Source organism: Ictalurus punctatus, chromosome 7 (genome assembly GCF_001660625.3).
Source record: "Ictalurus punctatus breed USDA103 chromosome 7, Coco_2.0, whole genome shotgun sequence".
Classification (NCBI taxonomy): Eukaryota; Metazoa; Chordata; class Actinopteri; order Siluriformes; family Ictaluridae; genus Ictalurus; species Ictalurus punctatus.
The window spans coordinates 26,920,100-26,940,058 of NC_030422.2; the positions used below are offsets into that span (position 1 = coordinate 26,920,100).

The 19,959-nt window shown below is 38.2% G+C and overlaps 2 protein-coding genes across 5 annotated transcripts in view; both read left to right on the forward strand.

Annotated features, from left to right (window-relative positions):
- LOC124627485 (SLAM family member 8) overlaps positions 1 to 16,859 on the forward strand; it is a 48,767-nt gene extending 31,908 nt beyond the window's left edge. Inside the window, exons 1-6 of one of the 3 annotated variants that reach the window (XM_053681531.1) lie at positions 1,120 to 1,453; positions 2,204 to 2,521; positions 2,873 to 3,139; positions 15,189 to 15,290; positions 15,394 to 15,453; positions 15,619 to 16,859. In XM_053681531.1, the coding sequence (XP_053537506.1) occupies positions 1,390 to 1,453; positions 2,204 to 2,521; positions 2,873 to 3,139; positions 15,189 to 15,290; positions 15,394 to 15,437 (795 nt within the window). In that variant the 5' untranslated portion in view covers positions 1,120 to 1,389 and the 3' untranslated portion in view covers positions 15,438 to 15,453; positions 15,619 to 16,859. Of the gene's footprint in view, positions 1 to 1,119; positions 1,454 to 2,203; positions 2,522 to 2,872; positions 3,140 to 3,306; positions 3,409 to 3,530; positions 4,500 to 15,188; positions 15,291 to 15,393 lie in introns of those variants that run through there. The other 2 variants (XM_053681532.1, XM_053681530.1) reach the window with 2 other exon arrangements.
- Positions 8,026 to 15,153, forward strand: LOC108261143 (SLAM family member 8-like). Of its 2 annotated transcripts, XM_053681540.1 has the most exons (4): positions 8,026 to 8,258; positions 8,343 to 8,479; positions 14,178 to 14,492; positions 14,789 to 15,153. In XM_053681540.1, the coding sequence occupies exons 2-4, from the start codon at positions 8,416 to 8,418 to the stop codon at positions 15,058 to 15,060; spliced, it is 651 nt and encodes a 216-aa protein (XP_053537515.1). In that variant the 5' UTR covers positions 8,026 to 8,258; positions 8,343 to 8,415; the 3' UTR covers positions 15,061 to 15,153. The 2 variants fall into 2 exon arrangements, with proteins under 2 accessions (XP_053537515.1, XP_053537514.1); XM_053681539.1 differs by lacking the exons at positions 8,026 to 8,258; positions 8,343 to 8,479 and adding an exon at positions 12,076 to 12,618.
- Positions 16,860 to 19,959: the final 3,100 nt, after the last annotated feature.

Genomic DNA, 19,959 nt, shown 5'->3' on the forward strand with positions numbered 1-19,959 from the left:
TTTTCATCACATCGATGGCTGGGTGCGTGAGCATCACTTATTTGGGGAAAACATGGCACCAGGATGAACTATGGAAAGAACACAAGCCTGCAGAGGCAGTGCAATGCTCTGGGCAATGTTCTGCTGGGAAACTTTGGGTCCTGACATTCATGTGGCTGTTGCTTTGACACGTACCACTTACCTAAACATTGTTGCAGACAAAGTACACCCCTTCATGGCATATTCCTAATAGCAGTGAACTATTTCAGCAGGATAATATGCCCAGCTACACTGCAAAAATTGTACAGGAGTGGCTTGAGGAACACAACAGAGTTGAAGGAGTTGACTCGGCCTCTAAATTCACCATATCTCAATCCAGTGGAGCAGCTCTGGGGTGTGTGTGTGTGTGTGTGTGTGTGTGTGTGTGTGTGTGTGTGTGTGTGTGTGTGTAAAATACATAACCTCAGGTGACAAAACTCACAACAGATTTCAGTATGTAGTAATTTTTTCCCCAAAAAAGTAAACCGACATTCAGAAACTAGGTCTGAAAATAAGTACACCCTCTAAATCAGTAACACCACCTTTATCAACAATAACTTCAAGAAAATATTTTCTGTAGGGGTTTATCAGTCAAAATCTCTCCAAAATGGTGTAAGAGACTGATAAACTCCTACAGAAAACATTTTCTTCAAGTTATTGTTGCTAAAGGTGGTTCTACATGTTACTGAATTGTGTGATGTACTTATTTTTCCCACCTGGTTTCTGAATGTTGGTTTACTTTAGATTTTTTTAAAATATCAGTACATACTGAAATCTGTTGTTTGTTTTTTTTTTTTTATTGTCACCTGAGGCTATTTTATTCTATATAAAAACATAAAATTAAAGGAGGGTGTACGTTCTTTTTCCTATGACTGTGCATACAGCAACTATTTGCCTGTATCTTTCTCATTTGTAAGTCACTTTGGATAAAAGCGTCTGCTAAGTGAATAAATGTAAATGTAACTAAAGTCTGATGCACTGTTAATGACTTTACTAAACATGTTCAGTTCTTTGAAAAGGCAAAAAGCCATAGTCTGTGTGAGACTTCTTTCTTCTTCTAGCTTTTTAGCAACTGACCACAAGTAAACACTATCAACATGCCCCCTTGTGTTGGTGCACTTGATCAGCTTTAAGCTGCGTGTGTAGCAGAACCACAGTGAGGCGTCAGTGACACGGAAGAGAAAGGCTTTAAACCACTTTCAGGGAATACACATAGAGAACTTTCCTACAACGCTGTAGGTGCATTTATTTTGTCTTTACAGCCACATACAGCAAACATTTATAGATTAAGAGACCTCAGACACACACTGAGTGAGGAAGTGTTTTTTGAGCCTCAGCTTTCGTCTACTTTAGTCATTCACTAATACAGCAATGCAGGACTTTCATGGATATACTGTTTCCATCTCTGGTGTGCTGTTGTTTGTGCTTCTACAGGGTATGTACAGAGATTAATATTGGACATTTTTTAATGCACTTGGCAAATTAAGCTTTTTTAATGATTCACATTAAATGAGCTTCCTTACTGCTAACCTCATAGGTCAAAGCATATGATTTCACATGGCATTTGGAGATGTTCTGAAATGCACAAAATACACAGCCGAATATTTACATGAATTAATTTATTACAGAACTTAAAGCATTTATGCAATTCTAATCATTTGCTTTGCAAATCACAGATTTGTTTTTGTCATATTTACTGAACCACTGAATCCTGGACTCTCATAAGAAATTTGGCATTTGTCAGTACACTAACTGTACACCACTGATGTTCAGCATATTTCTCATGTAACTGTCTGCTCTTATCATTTTCTATCTGCAGGAAAATGATCAGATTAGACCCAGGAAACCCTAAGGTCTTTCTGAAAAAATAAATATGGCTGTTAATGAAGTACATGCTTTCTGTGCAAGCTATTTGGTTACTGCAAATTCTAAGAAGATATCATTATGAAGAATTATAAAGAGTTTTACTGTAGTTGGTGGGCATAGTCTGTGGACAATTGAACTGAGAATTAGTTTTTAAATGATTTTGTAGTTAGGATTGTCTTTTTTTTTTTTAATAGTGGTTTAGGTACGAGCTTCAGACTGTCTGTGGACTTTCACAAATTATTTCAACTTCATATGAGCAGACATAAATATACATTTCTGACATATAGTCTGCAATGTGTTATCTTTTGTCTTGTGGCAGGTGTGCATGCTGTTTTGGCTAATCAGAAGACAGTGATCAGAGCTAGAGGGAGCTCCCTGAACTTTCAGCCAGAATATCCAGATGGGACAGTGTCATTCGCTGAGTGGAATTTCAATGGGAAAAAGTTTGCTGACTACAATTCAAACCGCAATTACTCATTTCCAGAATCACAATTCAGTGGAAGAGTAAAAGAGAACCATGACAGAGTTGGAGTAACTGTACAAAATCTTCAACCCCAAGACTCTGGGACATTCTCAGTGGTTGCAGATGGAACTAGAGGACAGCCTCCAACACAAACATTTAAAGTTTATATTGAAGGTGAGCATGATTATTATTATTATGAGTTATACATTTCAAGTAGTAAATATATATATATATATATATATATATATATATATATATATATATATATATATATATATATATATATATATATATATATATGTATATATATAACTATATGTGTGTGTGTGTGTGTGTGTGTGTGTGTGTGTGTGTGTGTGTGTCTGTGTGTGTCTGTGTGTGTGTGTGTGTGTCTGTGTGTTCATATTTATTTAATTATTAGTGTTTACCTTTACTACTAATTACACCTGTTATAGTGGCTGGGTAATTACAATATACTGCTGCACTTGCAATGATTCCTCACTTTATTTTTAAACACATATTAAGACCCCATAACAGCTGTGCAGATTGGGAAGAATCAGACGTGGAGATTGTCCACAAACAGCTGTGATGTTGATGTGAAGTGTGCAGCGCTCGGTGCTGAGAGTGTCTCCTACCTGTGGAGGGGCTATAAGACTGGGAGTGGAGCTCAGCTGCAGTTCAGTCTCTCACCAGCAGAAGGAGCTGTTACACTGAACTGCACTGCAGCTAACAACGTCAGCTCCAGTTCTGCTACAGAGACACTGAGCTGTAGCTCTGAACATCCAGGAACAGGTATAATTACACTTTTCCTTCTGGTGAGTTAACATCATAGTCTCAACCTACGAAACCAAACAAGTTTCACAACGTGTGTGTGTGTGTGTGTGTGTGTGTGTGTGTGTGTGTGTGTGTGTGTGTGTGTGTGTGTGTGTGTGTGTGTGTGTGCACTGTGTCACATGTAGAAGCTCCATTGTCAGTGCTTAAACTGATCAGTAGTCTAGTGGCGGCCTCTCCGTATCTGTTGGTGACCATCATCCTGGGTGTAAAATGTTACAGAGCTCGAGGTAAATAAAAGTAGTAGTAATAAAATAATAATACTAATAAATAGTCGGTGTCCAAGATAAAACCTTAGCTGTATTCTTGTTATTTCTTAGCAATTTATTTATTGAATTTTTTTATTTTACAGGTCATCATAACAGGCAGTATGCTGTAACTGTAATTGAGGAATAAACACTTGGCTGTCTGTGGTTCCCATGTCACAGATTTACAGTTTATTGAAGCTGAAAAAAATTACTCTGTTTAAAATATCTTGCATAGTTTTATTTTTTAAATGATTTTTTCATTTACACTCAGATCTCAGGGGCAAGGAATGTACAGTACTGTTCTTATGTTTGCAGTTTTCTGGATTGAATGTTGGAGCTTCTCTTCCAGGTTAGAGGTCACAACACTGTGTGCCCTTATGACTGCTGGGAAAGCTCAATTTTCACTCATCTTCAACCTTTCAGTTCCTCTTCCAACCCCTTGTATTTCACCAGATTCTTGTATTTCTTCATTTGTATGTTGCCATCATTTGATTGCCAAATCTATCACAACTGCAGTATTCTGGTCCTTTTCTATTCTCACCATCTGTTTGTTTATCTGGCTGTATCTGGACGACACACTGGATTTTTGTTTTCTTTTGTTTTCTTCTGCTCCCTGTGATTCCTCTCATCAGGAGATAGTACTGTCCAAACCATATTCATGTTTATCTGTCCCTGTACACAATCCCCACTATGTTTACTGCAGTTAAAATCATAATGTGTTGTAATAGATTAAATGTAATCTGGTTTGTGTAATCTGATCAAGGAGTTGTGAACAGAGGAGTATTTTAATGTCCGAGTATCTTTATATTTATATAATATGCGTCATTACATTTTTGGATATCACTCTGACTGAGAGAACATTTTATTTTAGAAAAAGAGAAAGCAGGAGGGAGAGGGGAAGCATTTGTAGTTTTAATGTAAAATGTTTATTCTCTAACTATTCTCTGGATTTGGCCTTGATATCTGTTTCTGGACTGTTGTGAATGACCTCTGGACAGTTTCTGACTCTAATTTTGTATACTGGACTCTTGTATTTATTAATAAACCTCCAGGACATGGATCCTCACACATTTCCTGAGTCTTACGAATCATTACATTTAGCAGATACCAGTTTGCATTAAAAGTTTAATTTTGTTTATGTTTATAAATATGTAAGGAAAGCAGTATTTGCTGGTTAGTATTTCTGAAATGAATCAGCTTATGAAATAATTAAACATCTACTGAAATGTATTTGTTCTGGAATACACAATCTCAATGTACTTAAAATGAATCGTGCCAGCTGTAATTCAAATCACAGGTTTATATTAAAGTACTTATTATAATACATTATTGGTTTTATATATAATAACCACTTACACAGAGACTTGAAAGCCACACACTCCATGCAAACAAATTTTTAAAAATGTGTGCAATTGTTGATGTGGTGATGTTTTCTGTAAGGGGATGTATATTTAGTAATTTTTGAATCCTCTTTTTTTTTCAGTTTTAGTATTGAGATATGCAATGTAGTGTCTGATCCTGAACAGCTACACTGCACACAGTAGAGGACCACACGTGGGCCCTTAACACAATCTCCTTACCCCAAAACTGCCCAGCTGTGTCTCCATGTTCTCCTTCTACCAGATCTGCTGATAAATAATATTTTAGCTTTGAAATTTTACTTTAAGAGCATAATGGTTTGCAATAAAAAAAATACTTGCCAGTGGATTCTGTGTACAGTAAATGTCATTTGCAATCCCAACGAATCTAATGACTTTTAAGGGGGTAGAATACTTTTGCAAGGCACAGTAAGTTTTGTTTTTTTTTTTTTTTTTTTTTTTTTTTTTTTTGGGGGGGGGGGGGGGGCAGTGCATGTTTATAGTAAGTAAGTAAGTAAAATTTATTTGTATAGCACGTTTCACTCAGCAACGCTGACCGAAGCGATGCTAAAATTTGGGTGACACGATCAAACATCTGTGCCCTGGTCAACAGCCTTGCAGCTGCATTCTGAACCATCTGAAGACGAGCCAGAGATGACTGAGGAAGACCCAAGTATAATGAATTACAGTAATCTAAGCCAGAAGTAATAAAAGCATGAATAACCTTCTCCAAATCCTGGAAAGACAAAAATGTTTTGAGTTTTGAAATAATCCGTAGTTGATAAAAACTAGTCTTAACGACCAAATTTATCTGCTTGGTTAAGCATAATTCTGAGTCTAGAATGAAGCCAAGGTTCCGAACCTGGGAAGAAATTGAGGGAAAGTGTTTATGGAGCTCGTTAATGAGACCATCTCTCAATCTCAGGGGGCCAAAAACAATTATTTCAGTTTTGTCTTCATTAAGTCAGAGGAAATTATTTGTCAACCATTTTTTAATGTCATCCAGACAGTCCAACAATGGCTGAATGGAGTCACCAGCTTTCGAAGGAATGTACAACTGGGTATCATCAGCATATAAATAGAAAGAGACATTGTGAGCCCTAATAATATTCCCCAATGGCTGCATATATAAATTAAAAAGAAGTGGGCCCAAAATGGAGCCTTGAGGAACACCACTAATAATAGGACTAGAAGAAGAGCAGAAATTACCCAACGCTACCGAGAAAGACCTGTCCTTAAGATATGAGCTGAGCCATTGTAGGGCAGTGCCCTTGATACCAAACAGATGCTCTAAGCACCAGAGAAGTATGTTATAGTCTACAGTATCAAAGGCTGCTGTAAGATCTAGTAGCATCAACACAGTATTTTTTCCAGCATCCACTGTTAGTAAAATGTCATTGGACACTTTTAACAAAGCAGACTCCCTGCTAAAAGCAGTGAAACCAGAGTGTAAAGGTTAAAATAACATAGCTGAGTTTAAAAACAGGAGCAATTGAGATTGTACTACTTTCTCTAGCAGCTTTGACAGAAACGGTAGCTTAGAGACAGGTCGATAATTATTAAGGCAACCTTCATCCAAACCCTGCTTCTTAAGCAAAGGTTGAACAATAGCATGCTTAAAACAATTTGGGACCACCCCTGCATCCAAAGAAGAATTTATCAACACTTGGATACTGGGGCCAATTTCAGAAAAGGTTGCTTTCATAAGCATAGCGGGAACAGCATCAAGTGGAGTGGATGATATTTTCATCTAGTTAACCAGATCACACAGTTCTTTTAGAGAAACGTGTTCAAATTGATCAAGTTAAACCGGTAAAGCCAGTGAATTTGGGGACAGGTCTGATAAATGCAAAGTGAAGGAAGAATGAATAGTAATTACTTTATCAGCAAAAATTTTTAAAAACTTCTCACAAAGTTCAGCCGAGGGTTCCCCATGGAATTGGCAACTCGGATTAATAATTGAATTTATCGTGGTGAATAAGATCTTTGGTCTATGACAGTGTGTAGCAATTAAGTCAGAGAAATACCTAGACCTAGATGACTTTGCTGCACTTTGAAACTTAAACAAACAATCTTTAAAAATCTGGAAGGACACAGTTAACTGATCATGCTTCCATCTCCCTCAGCTCTACGACAAGCCTGTCTGAGAGAACGAGTATTATCGTCACGCCAGTAATAAGATTTACGATTTGGCTGCTTCAGCTTAAAAGGGGCAATGGAGTCTAAAATATTGGAGCAAAATGTATAAAATAAGGCAATCAAATCATCAGGGCCAGAAGAAGACTCTGCAGCACTCAAGATAGATGTTTCAACAGCATTAGCTAGAAAACTTTCACTAAACTGAGAGGCAGTGAGTGAATTAATACAACGAGAATAATATCCTGAAGGCCTAGTCACAACGGCAGAGCTGGCCTCAGGGACATTAAAAACAATGGGCTTGTGATCAGAGAAGGAAGCATCTTTAATATTAACATCATCAACAGCGGTTCCATATGACAATATAAGGTCTAGTGCATGACCAAGGACATGAGTTGCCTGATTTATGTGTTGAATAAAACCAAAGGAATCCAAGATATTACAAAATCCAGTAACCAAGCGTCGACCAGGGCAGCAGACATGCACATTAAAATCACCCAATAATAACAAACAATCATACAACAGAACAATAGAAGTTTTTAAAAAATCACAAAAATCACTTAAAAAGGCACTGTCCGGGTTAGGTGGCCTATAGATCAAGGCACAGAATAGTGTGGAAGAGGTCGACTCTAATACAACACACTGCACCTCAAATGACGAGTAACTCCCCACAGAAACTCTCTGAATGTTCAGTGACTGTTTAAAAACCATAGCAACCCCACCGCCCTTACCAGAAGGCCTTGGAGTACTAATAAAACATCAGTTCGGTGGACAGAGTTCCTCGAAGACGGTTGACTCACCAGGACTAACCCAGGTCTCCGTCAGGAATCAAATATCCAGGTTATGTCTGGTAGAAAAGTCATTTAAAATGAAAGTTTTGTTGCACAACCAGGGCCATTTTCATAGGAGCCTGAGGTAGCGAGGTCCGATCCGGTGAAACGAATTCCAGTTGTCGGAGATTTAAACAGTTCACTCTTCTCTGACGAATCCGTAATCGTGGAGGAGCAGAACAATTAGATGAAAGTAGGAAGTCCGGGAAAACAGGCAGATGAAAAGCATATGTATAATCCCATGACCATCGTGTCGAGTGGAGCCCTTCCAAGCTTAAGGGAAACTCTACCGATTGTCTGGAGGAAGCGATTGTCCGTCTGATTCTGACCCGAACACCTGCACGATTCCCTCTCTTCCTGCGGCGCTTCCTTAGAGGAGGAAAGCAGCAAGGTAGCCGGCGAGCGAACTCCACCGCGGGTCGGCTGGACGATTATCGTTTATCCATTTTATTAGCTGTGTGTGTTTTAGCAGGACCACAGCGGGTATCAGTGACGCAGTTCTTGAGAAGTGAGAGAGCTCTAAACCACATTTCATGCACCTTTTTTAAGACACAGACACACAGTGAGTGAGGAAATGTTTTTTGTGTCTCAGCCTTCATCTAGTGTTGAGTCAACAGTCTCAGTCGAGCTGCAGCAGCTCAAAACAGGGGTTAACTAACACAACAATGCGATATTGTCACGAATACCGTGTTTCCATGTCAGGAGCCCTGATGTTCTGGATTCTTCAAGGTATGTTTGAAGATAAATATGGCACCTATTTAGTGCACATAATCATTTAAGCTTTTTCTTAAAGCATTTAGTGTAAATGAGCTTCATTACTGGTAACTTCATAAGTAAGGGGCAAATTATTTTACTTAACATATTTGGAAAATTGCACAAGATACAGAGTTTGGATAACTGTTTAATAATGTGCATTACTGCAGAATCACTTAAAGGGGTCATAACATGATTTTTAATGCTTTCCTTCTGTTTGGGTGTGTAAGGTATCTGTCTGTGCATGTATAAGATCTGCAAAGACCCAAAGTTCATATTTTCCTCCAAAGGGATTTATTCTATCGATCAGAGAACACTGTTCCAGACCTGTCCAAAACGCCTTGTTTGAAGTTCAGAATTTACTTCCTCAACCAACTATGTCACGGAGGCATAATGCCGCCTAAAGGTAGGCACAAAGAAAGAAGGCGAGGCATGTCATGGAGATGCTGTATGTTTCAATGCGAAAGCAAAACCCTTTGTTTAGCCTTCTGAAAACGGATGAAATTAGGAATCAGTGGTTACTGTTGCTTTTATAAAGCTGTTCCTGAGCAGTACAACTCAAACATGTGCTTGTGCATGACGCATTTTACAGAGGTCAGCTTCCTTAACCTAGGCAAATACAACGCAGGCTACACACAAAAGCTACTCCTAAAAAGTGGAGCGATTCCCACTTTGCTCAGACAATCTTGTGCTTCTTAATCAGAAACTGTAAGTGTGTTTGATTATTTTAGGAAGTATCTGCTATTGAGTGTTCCAATGCAGAGTTTTGTGTTGTGGCTCAGTTGTAGACCTTTTGTGTTGTGGCTCAGTTGTAGACCTCTGCTAGCATGCTAGCTAAAGTTTGCTAAAGTTTGTTGTGATTGTGTCTTGAAACAGTTTATATCAATCAAATCACAAGAATCCTGCTCAAGTCACGTTTTGCAAAGTTGGTTCCACTTGATCCTCTGCATTTTCTGAATTGGGCTGGAACTGATATGGTAAAACCGATGACATGCTGCTTAGAAGCTTAGAATTGCTTTAGAAGATTTGGAAGCTGAAAGCTAATGCCCAAGGGGTGTTACATTTCCAGCACATGCGTGAGGCTTTTGGCCAATCACTACACAATGGGTCAGCTGGCCAATCAGAGCACTCTGGGCTTTTCAGAAGGAGGGGCTTTGGAGAAATCGAGTGTTTCAGGCAGTCTGGAAATAGAGGTACTCCAATAATATACATTATTTGACAAATAATGCATTTTTTGAACATTAAAGCATGTAACCTATTTTATTACACCCAATAAACAAAATAATTAACTTTTAAAAAATCATTATATGACTCCTTTAAAAAAATCCACCATCCAGCTGAGTTTTAGTAATTGGCACAGTTCCTGACTGCACAGCTCATAATAGGGTTGCATGGTACTGTGATATTAAAGCTTTAAAATACCACTAAAGCCACTGTATTTTTTTAACAATAGTATCATCAATATGGTAGTGCCTGTAAGAAAAAATGATGTCATATATCTCAAATATCCCAAAGAAGAATAACTTTATTCCAGCATGGCAGTGACAAAGTACAGGAAGCACTTCGGGTTCATCGGAGTCAAAGTGAACCCCGAAGATTATCAGTACAGGCATTTTACACTGTGTTTCAAAGCAGTATACCTGGTTTTTAAAAGGTTTGTACAAGGTTCTTTAAGTGCTTGAATTTGGCTTTTTGAAATGTAAGTAATTGAAAACCTTGAAATTAGCCATTTTATATCTAATAGTGCTTAGAAAGTGCTTAAATTATGAAGTCAACAAATAAGAAATCTCTAAATAACTTTAAAGTGTTTATTTTCGATAGAACACGAATACAGTCCTTTCACATAAAATATGACTCCCTGCTGCAGCCCCTCCCCTTCCTCTAGCTATTCACTCACTCACTGAAACAGAGACTTCTCAGGCCCCTTCTCAGGCCCCTTTAGACACTTTTGCTCAAAAAGGCACCTAGCGACACATCTAATGACTGTTTGGGCAAACTTTAGCTACTTTCCGTAAAAGAGAGTGGCCAGTACTCCCCCGCGAGGGCGAGGTCCTGCATTCCCCCCAGATACACCTCTCATATATATATCAATTTCACATGACTTCACACATGAGCTTTTTTACTGGGTTCTGTATGATCCCATTCACGTGTAATACACACTTTCTACTTTAAAGGTGTAGGCCTATACTTTAAAAAAGTTTTTTAATCTGTTTCTCTCTGTCTCTCTCTGTCTCTCTCTCTCTCTCTCTCTCTCTCTCTCTCACACACACACACACACACACACACACACATGTGGTTTTGATGTAGTTTGTGTTATTGGATATTCTATGTTTTTGGATAGCATCTTTGTTTACATCATTAAATAAAACTATTGAGTACCTGCACCTATACACAGTCGAGGTCATGATGTGCGTGGGGAGCGAAGGCTAGCCCGTCCGGTCCGATCCCACAGAAGAGCTACTGTAGAATAAATGACTGAAAATGTTAATGCTGGCTATGGTAGAAAGGTGTCAGGGCACACAGTGCATCACAGCTTGCTGCATATGGGGCTGTGTAGCTGCATTGAGTAGGGCTGGTCTGAGTGCCCCTACTGCCCCCTGTCCACCGCCGAAAGTGACTACAGTGAACATATGAGCATCAAAACTGGACCATGGAGCAATGGGAGAAGGAAGGTGGTCTGATTAATCATATTTTCTTTCTCATCATGTGGACAGCTGTATGCGTGAGCGTCACTTACTTGGGGAAAACACGGCACCAGGATGCACTATGGGAAGAACGCAAGCCGGTGGAGGAAGTGTGATTCTCTGGGTAATGTTCTGCTGGGAAACTTTGGGTCCTGGCATTCATGTGAAGTTACTTTGACTTGACACGTATCACCTAACTAAACACTGTTGCAGACCAAGTACAACCCTTCATAGCAAGGGGATTCCTAATAGCAGTGAACTATTTCAGCGGGGTAATGCTCCCTGCTACACTGCAAAAATTGTTCAGGAATTGTTTGAGGAACATGACAAACAGTTCAAGGAGTTGACTCGGCCTCCAAATTCACCATATCTCAATCCAATGGAGCAGCTGTGGGATGTCCACAATTGTGTTGTCCTCACCAACAAACAACTAACATCAGGTGACAAAAAAAAAAAAAAAAGCACAACAGATTTCAGTATGTAGTCATTTTTTTCCCAAAATGTAAACAGACATTCAGAAACTAGGTGTGAAAGTAAGTACACCCTATAAGTCGGTGACATGTAGAACCACCTTTATCAACAATAACTTGAAGAAAATGTTTTCTGTAGGGGTTTATCAGTCAAATTTTCTCCAAAATGGTGTCAAAATTTCTCCTAAATGGTGTAAGAGACTGATAAACTTCTACAGAAAATATTTTCCTCAAGTTATTGTTGCTAAAGGTGGTTCAACATGTTACTGAATTGTGTGATGTACTTATTTTTCCCGCATGGTTTCTGAACTTTTGATTTAAAAAAATTACTACATATTGAAATCTGCTGTTTTTTTTTGTTTGTTTGTTTGTTTGTTTGTTTGTTTGTTTGTTTGTTTTATTGTCACCTGAGGTTATTTTATTCTATATAAAAACATAAAATTAAAGGAGGGTGTACTTTCTTTTTCCTATGACTGTGCATACAGCAACTAAAGTCTGATGCACTGTTAATGACTTTACTAAACATGTTCGGTTCTTTGAAAAGGCAAAAAAGCCATAGTCTGTGTGAGAGTTCTTTCTTCTTCTAGCTTTTTAGCAACTGACCACAAGTAAACAATATCAACATGCCCCCTTGTGTTGGTGCACTTGATCAGCTTTAAGCTGCGTGTGTAGCAGAACCACAGTGAGGCGTCAGTGACACAGAAGAGAAAGGCTTTAAACCACTTTCAGAGGATACACATAGAGAACTTTCCTACAACGCTGTAGGTGCATTTATTTTGTCTTTACAGCCGCCCACAGCAAACATTTATAGATTAAGAGACTTCAGACACACACTGAGTGAGGAAGTGTTTTTTGAGCCTCAGCTTTCATCTACTTTAGTCATTCACTAATACAGCAATGCAGGACTTTCATGGATATACTGTTTCCATCTCTGGTGTGCTGTTGTTTGCGCTTCTACAGGGTATGTACAGAGAATAATATTGCACATTTTTAATGCACTTGGCAAATTAAGCTTTTTCAATGATTAACAGTAAACGAGCTTCCTTACTGCTAACCTCATAGGTCAGAGCAAACGATTTTACATGGCATTTGGAGATGTTCTGACACATCTCACTGCTAATGCAGAATACACAAATGTCAGTGACATGTCATTTAACCTAAATTCTTTACCTTAATCTTTATTTGCTAGTAAGCGAGGTAATGTTATTCTAACTGCTGTGTCTAAACACTAAAATCAAGATTCATACAAGGTGCTTGAAGTGCTTGAATTTGGCTTTTTGACATGTAAGTAGGGGAAATCCTAGAACTTAGCAATTTAATAGTGCTTAGAAAGTGCTTGAATTATAAAAAGTAAAAAAAAAAAAAAAAAAAAAAAAAAAAAAAAAACGAAATCTCTAAATAACTTTAAAGTGTTTATTTTCAATAGAAAATGAATACAGTCCTTTCACATAAAATATGACTCCCTGCTGCAGCCCCTCCCCTTCCTCTCGCTATTCACTCACTCACTGTAACAGACTTCTCAGGCCCCTTCTCAGGCCCCTTTAGACACTTTTCCTCAAAAAGGTACCTAGCGGCACATCTAACAACTGTTTGGGCAAACTTTAGCTACTTCTCATGAAAGAGAGTGGCCAGTACTCCCCCGTGAGCGTGAGGTCCTGCATTCCCCTCAGATACACCTCTCTCTGCAGCTACTCTGCTCGGTGAGGAGCAGCACAATCATTAACTTCTAACTTTCTCTCTGAGTGATCATTTTAGATATAGACGAAATCACAGCACAGCAGTTGTCTTTAACTTATGTGTATGGCGATCTTGTCAGAGAACGTCATATTATAAATCAAGATTTTAGCAGTGCAGAGCAGCAGCTTGGAAATCAATCACTATTTCATACTCCTTCCTGTTGTCTGACAACATGACAATATCTCTTTTATAGTCCTTAAAAACAACAACAAAAATATAATATGTTTGAAAGCCCTGGAATTTCATTATGAAGGATCTGTACGAACCCTGTAAAATTAGCTGTGTTTGATCATAAAGGAGATCATTTCCAAATTCAGTTATTTATTAATAATGTTCTGTTCATTCTTAGTACTCAGAGGACAATTTCCATTTACATGATTCCATTGCTCTAGGAAACAATAGATGAAATATGTGGCACGTTGAATTAGTTGCTTGTCAGTTGCATCATTGTTCTTAAGATTTTCCAATAGCCAGTTATTCATTCTCATTAATAAAGAATTCAGAGGAAAATCTGGTTTGTCTGTTTTCATTTATATCTATGTATTTCTGTAAATTTGTTTCATTTTGTACATGAATTATGAATTAAATCAACATTGTGTGGTATTGTGATACTACTTATGTTTCTGGTACAGTGACAATCCTAGCTCGTTATATTACTATGCTCCTACTCTGCTTAAACTGGAAATAGAAAATCATCACTAGGGAAAAATCAATGACAAACAAGCCTAACACCAGCAGGTTTCTGATGTGTACTGCTATTTGTTATTTTTCCCTCTCTTGCAGGTGTGTGTGGTGTTTTGGCTGACGCAGTGATGGTGCTCAAAGTTGGGAGCTCCCTGGATCTTCCTGTTCAATACCCAATTGAATCATTGTTATTGGTTCAGTGGGTCTTCAATGGGAAAATTTTTGCTGAATACAGTACAGACCAAAGTTACACACTTCTGGAGTCCCAGTTCAGTGGAAGATTAAAGGAGGACAATGATAGAGTTGGAGTAACTGTACAAGATCTCCAACCCCAAGACTCTGGGACATTCTCAGTGACTGCAGAAGGCACTGAAACACAGCTTCCAACACAAACATTTAAAGTTTATATTCAAAGTAGGTGTGATTAATTTGATTAATGTAATGGGAATAATTATAAATATCTGAACATTAATTACATGAATATATTTATTGTAGTCTCTCCTAGTCCATATAATTTAAATAAGTGTTTTAGTCTGAGCATTGCGAATTTATAGCTTTGTGAATGTATTGTAACTATAAATCACTGCAGTTGCAGTTTCATGGCATCCTTCTTTGTGTGTGTGTGTGTGTGTGTGTGTGTGTGTCTGTGTCTGTGTGTGTGTGTGTGTGTGTGTGTGTGTGTGTGTGTGTGTGTGTGTGTGTATGCATAGTTCCCATAACAGCTGTGCAGATTGGGAAGAATCAGGCGTGGATATTGTCCACAAACAGCTGTGATGTTGATGTGAAGTGTGCAGCGCCTGGTGCTGAGAGTGTCTCCTACCTGTGGAGCGGCTATAAGACTGGGAGTGGAGCTCAGCTGCAGTTCAGTCTCTCACCAGCAGAAGGAGCTGTTACACTGAACTGCACTGCAGCTAACAACGTCAGCTCCAGTTCTGCTACAGAGACACTGAACTGTAGCGTAAAAATCACACTTTTACTGTAACTACACAAACTTCACAAAAATGTCTCTGCACTGCATCAGTGTGTGTGTGTGTGTGTGTGTGTGTGTGTGTGTGTGTGTGTGTGTGTGTGTGTGTGTGTGTGTGGGTGTGGGCTTTGTTTCACATGCAGAAACTCAAATATCAGTGCTTAAAGTGATCAGTAGTCTAGTGGCGGCCTCTCCGTATCTGCTGGTGACCATCATCCTGGGTGTAAAATGTTACAGAGCTCGAGGTAAAAACTACATAAACATAATGAATAGTCCACAGTAACATACTATTTCACGTCTTGTTACTTATTTGTTTATTTATTTATTCAATATTATTTTATTTCACAGGTCATCATAACAGTCAGTATGCCATGAAAGTAATTGAGGAATGAGCACTTTGCTCTCTCTGTAAGAAATAAGTTGAACACTGAACTACTCAGTGGCAAACAAATCTGATTCTGCTACAAAGTTTATAGTTTTACAGTTTTCATTTTTATAATAATATTTTCATTTACACTCAAAGCTCAGGGGCACAGAATATTTTTACTGTATTTATGTTTGCACTCTTCTGAGTTGGATCAACGTTGGAGCTTTTCTTCCAGATTAGAGATCACAACACTGTTATGACTGCCGGGAAACTCGGATTGCTCTTCTTCCACTTCAGTCTCTCTGGGTCCTCTTCCAGCCCCCTGTATTTCACCAGATTCTTCTATTTCTTCATCGTATTTTGCCATCACTCGATTGCCAGATCTATCACCACTGCAGTATTCTGCATTTTATTTTAACTCTCACTGTTTAATTTGCTGTATTGTTATCTGACTGTAACTGAAGATCACACATATTCATGTTTATCTGTCCCTGTACACAATCCCTGCCATGTTCACTGCATCTAATATTATAATGTGTTGCAATACTGTATAATAAATGTAATCTGGTTCATGTAATCTGATCAAGTACTTGTGAACAAAATCAGAGTATCTGTACATTTACATAAACTGCTTTATTACATTTGTAGATGTCACTTTGAGAAAACATGAGTACTAAAGGTTTGCAAAAAAATGTCTGGGGAAGTCCATCCAGCCATCCATCCTCTACCGCTTACTCCTTTTCAGGGTCACGGGGAACCCTATCCCAGGGAAGGGTGCACCCTGGACAGGGTGCCAATCCATCGCAGGGCACAATCACACACACATTCACTTTAGACATGCCAATCAGCATGAATCCCCACAGCACGGGGAGAACATGCAAACTCCACACACACAGGGGAATCGAGGTGGGAATCGAATCCCCAACCCTGGAGGTGTGAGGCGAACATGCTAACCACTAAGTCACCATCCGCCCTCTATAAGATCCCATTCATAGGCTATACTATGAAAATATCCTATAACTTTAAAAATGTTTTTTAACTGTCTCTCTCTCTTTCTCTCTCTTTCTCTCTCTTTCTCTCTCTTTCTCTCTCTCTCACACACACACACACACACGTGGTTTTGATGTAGTTTGTGTTATTGTATATTGGATATTTTATGTTTTTGGATAGCATCTTTGTTTACATCATTAAATAAAACTATTGAGTACCTGCACCTATACACAGTTGAGGTCATGATGTGTATGGGGAGCAAAGTCTGGTCCGATCCCACAGGAGAGCTACTGCTGTACAAATGGCTGAAAATGTTAATGCTGGCTATGATAGAAAGGTGTCAGAACACACAGTGCATCACAGCTTGCTGCGTATGGGTTTGAGTAGCTGCAGATCGGTCTGAGTGCCCATGTTGCCCCCTGTCCACCGCCAAAAGTGACTATAGTGAACATATGAGCATCAAAATCGGACCATGGAGCAATGGAAGAAGGAAGGTAGTCTGATTAATCATATTTTCTTTCTCATCATGGGAAGAATGCAAGCCGGTGGAGGCAGTGTGATACTCTGGGCAATGTTCTGCTGGGAAACTTTCGGTCCTGGCATTCATGTGAAGTTACTTTGACACTTACCACCTACCTAAACATTGTTGCGGACCAAGTACATCCCTTCATAGCAAGGGGATTCCTAATAGCAGTGAACTATTTCAGCGGGGTAATGCTCCCTGCTACACTGCAAAAATGTTCAGGAATTGTTTGAGGAACATGACAAACAGTTCAAGGAGTTGACTCGGCCTCCAAATTCACCATATCTCAATCCAGTGGAGCAGCTGTGGGATGTCCACAATTGTGTTGTTCTCACCAACAAACAACTAACATCAGGTGACAAAAAAAAAAAAAAAAATAAAAAAAAAAAAGCACAACAGATTTCAGGATGTAGTCATTTTTTCCCCAAAAAAATAAACCGATATTCAGAAACTAGGTGTGAAAATAAGTACACCCCATAAGTCAGTAACATGTAGAATCACCTTTATCAACAATAACTTGAAGAAAATATTTTCTGTAGGGGTTTATCAGTCAAAATTTCTCCAAAATGGTGTAAGAGACTGATAAACGTCTACAGAAAACATTTTCTTCAAGTTATTGTTGCTTAAGGTGGTTCAACATGTTACTGAATTGTGATGTACTTATTTTTCCCACATGGTTTCTGAATGTTGGTTTACTTTTGATTTTTTAAAATATCAGTACATTTTGAAATCTGTTGTGTTTTTTTTTATTTTTTTATTGTCACCTGTGGTTATTTTATTCTATATAAAAATATGAAATTAAAGGAGGGTGTACTTCAAAATTGTCCTGTACTCTCTTAAGAAATTTGGCATTTGTCAGTACACTAACTGTACACCACTGATGTTCAGCATATTTCTCATGTAACTGTCTGCTCTTATCATTTTCTATCTGCAGGAAAATGACCAGATTAGACCCAGGAAACCCTAAGGTCTTTCTGAAAAAATAAATATGGCTGTTAATGAAGTACATGCTGCCTGTGCAAGCTATTTGGTTACTGCAAATTCTAAGAAGATATCATTATGAAGAATTATAAAGAGTTTTACTGTAGTTGGTGGGCATAGTCTGCAGACAATTGAACTGAGTATTAGTTTTTAAATGATTTTGCAGTTAGGATTGTCATTAAAAAAATAAAAATAGTGGTTTAGGTACGGGCTTCAGACTGTCTGTGGACTTTCACAAATTATTTCAACTTCATATGAGCAGACATAAATATACATTTCTGACATATAGTCTGCAATGTGTTACACAACACAACACTATGTGCCCTTATGACTGCTGGGACACCAGATTCTTGTATTTCTTCATTTGTATGTTGCCATCATTTGATTGCCAGATCTATGACAGCTGCAGTATTCTGCTCCTTTTCTATTCTCACCATCTGTTTGTTTGTCTGGCTGTATCTGGAGGACACACTGGATTTTTGTTTTCGTTTGTTTTCTTCTGCTCCCTGTGATTCCTCTCATCAGGAGATAGGACTGTCCAAACCATATTCATGTTTATCTGTCCCTGTACACAATCCCCACTATGTTTACTGCAGTTAAAATCATAATGTGTTGTAATAGACTAAATGTAATCTGGTTTGTGTAATCTGATCAAGGACTTGTGAACAGAGGAGTATTTTAAAGTCAGAGTATCTTTATATTTATATAATATGCTTCATTACATGTTTGGATATCACTGTGACTGAGAGAACATTTTATTTTAGAAAAAGCAGGAGGGAGACGGGAAGCATTTGTAGTTTTAATGTAAAATGTTACTTTCTTTCTTTCTTTCTTACTTTCCTTTCTTCACAGGTCATCATAGCATCCAACATGCTGTAACAGTAACTGAGGAATGACCTCTTGGGTCTTTATTTCACACCTTTACACCTTTGTAAAGCTGCATTAAACAAACAAAAAAAAATCAGTTTATAGTTTTTCAGTTTAAGTTTTTATTAAGAATAATATATTCATTTGCATTCAGACCTCACACTGCAACAAAGGAATTTCAAGAAAGTTTTTTTTATTTTTTTATTTTTTTTTAAGCCTTGTTTATGGGAACTGTGTAAAAATAAAAATAATCTTGTCAAGCATATCTTGCATTATAAATGTCATTTTAAGTAAATATATCTAATGTTGTCTTAATAAGAACTTTCAGCTAATATTGAACAAGATTTAACCAGTAGCAAGCTACAAAAATGGTTTTTATAAAATACCAGCAGGGGAACAAGATTGCTTTCCTTATTTTAAGAGTAAGACCACTTGCACAACTTAAATGTTTCAATGAAGCATCTGTGTCATGGCTATGCTGAAATCCACAATGAACTACATTACCCATCTGTCCTAGCACATCACATGACCATGTCCCGGGTCCCACTGATCACTTACACCTGTGGTACCCCTAATAAGCATCTCTATATAAAGCTAGTTCCAGGCTGTTTCTCAGTGAAGACTGGTTTTTGCTAGGTTACCTTGGAAGAGCTTCCTGTTACACAGTGGACTGTCCCAGCACATGTCTTGTATTGGGACAGGGTCCTCATCCCTTCTGTGCTCTATAAGTAATATGTTTCAGCTGGTTAATAGATTTACTGTTAACTGGCTGATTAACCAAAGTTAATTAAGCATGTTTTAATGTAGAAAGCTCACTGTTTGCAACTGTGACCTCAAGTTAACTAAAAACTAAAGTAACAAGTTTACCATTCCCTCAGGATGGAGGCTAGCATAGTTTAATTAAAATACTAGTTGGGCTGTTCTTATGTTTAAACTTTTTCTGGACTCAATGTTGGTGTATCTCCCCAGATTAGGGGTCACAACACTGCGTGCCTTCATGACTGTTTTCATCTTTCCGCAATCTCATTGGTTCCTCTTCCGGTTCCTTTGTATTTCATCAGATTCTTGTATTTCCTCCTTTGTATCTTGCCGTCATTTGATTGCAACATCTATTAGCACTGTAGTATTCTGCTCCTTTTCTATTCACAAAGTCTGTTTGTATTGCTGTACTGTATCTGGAGGCCAC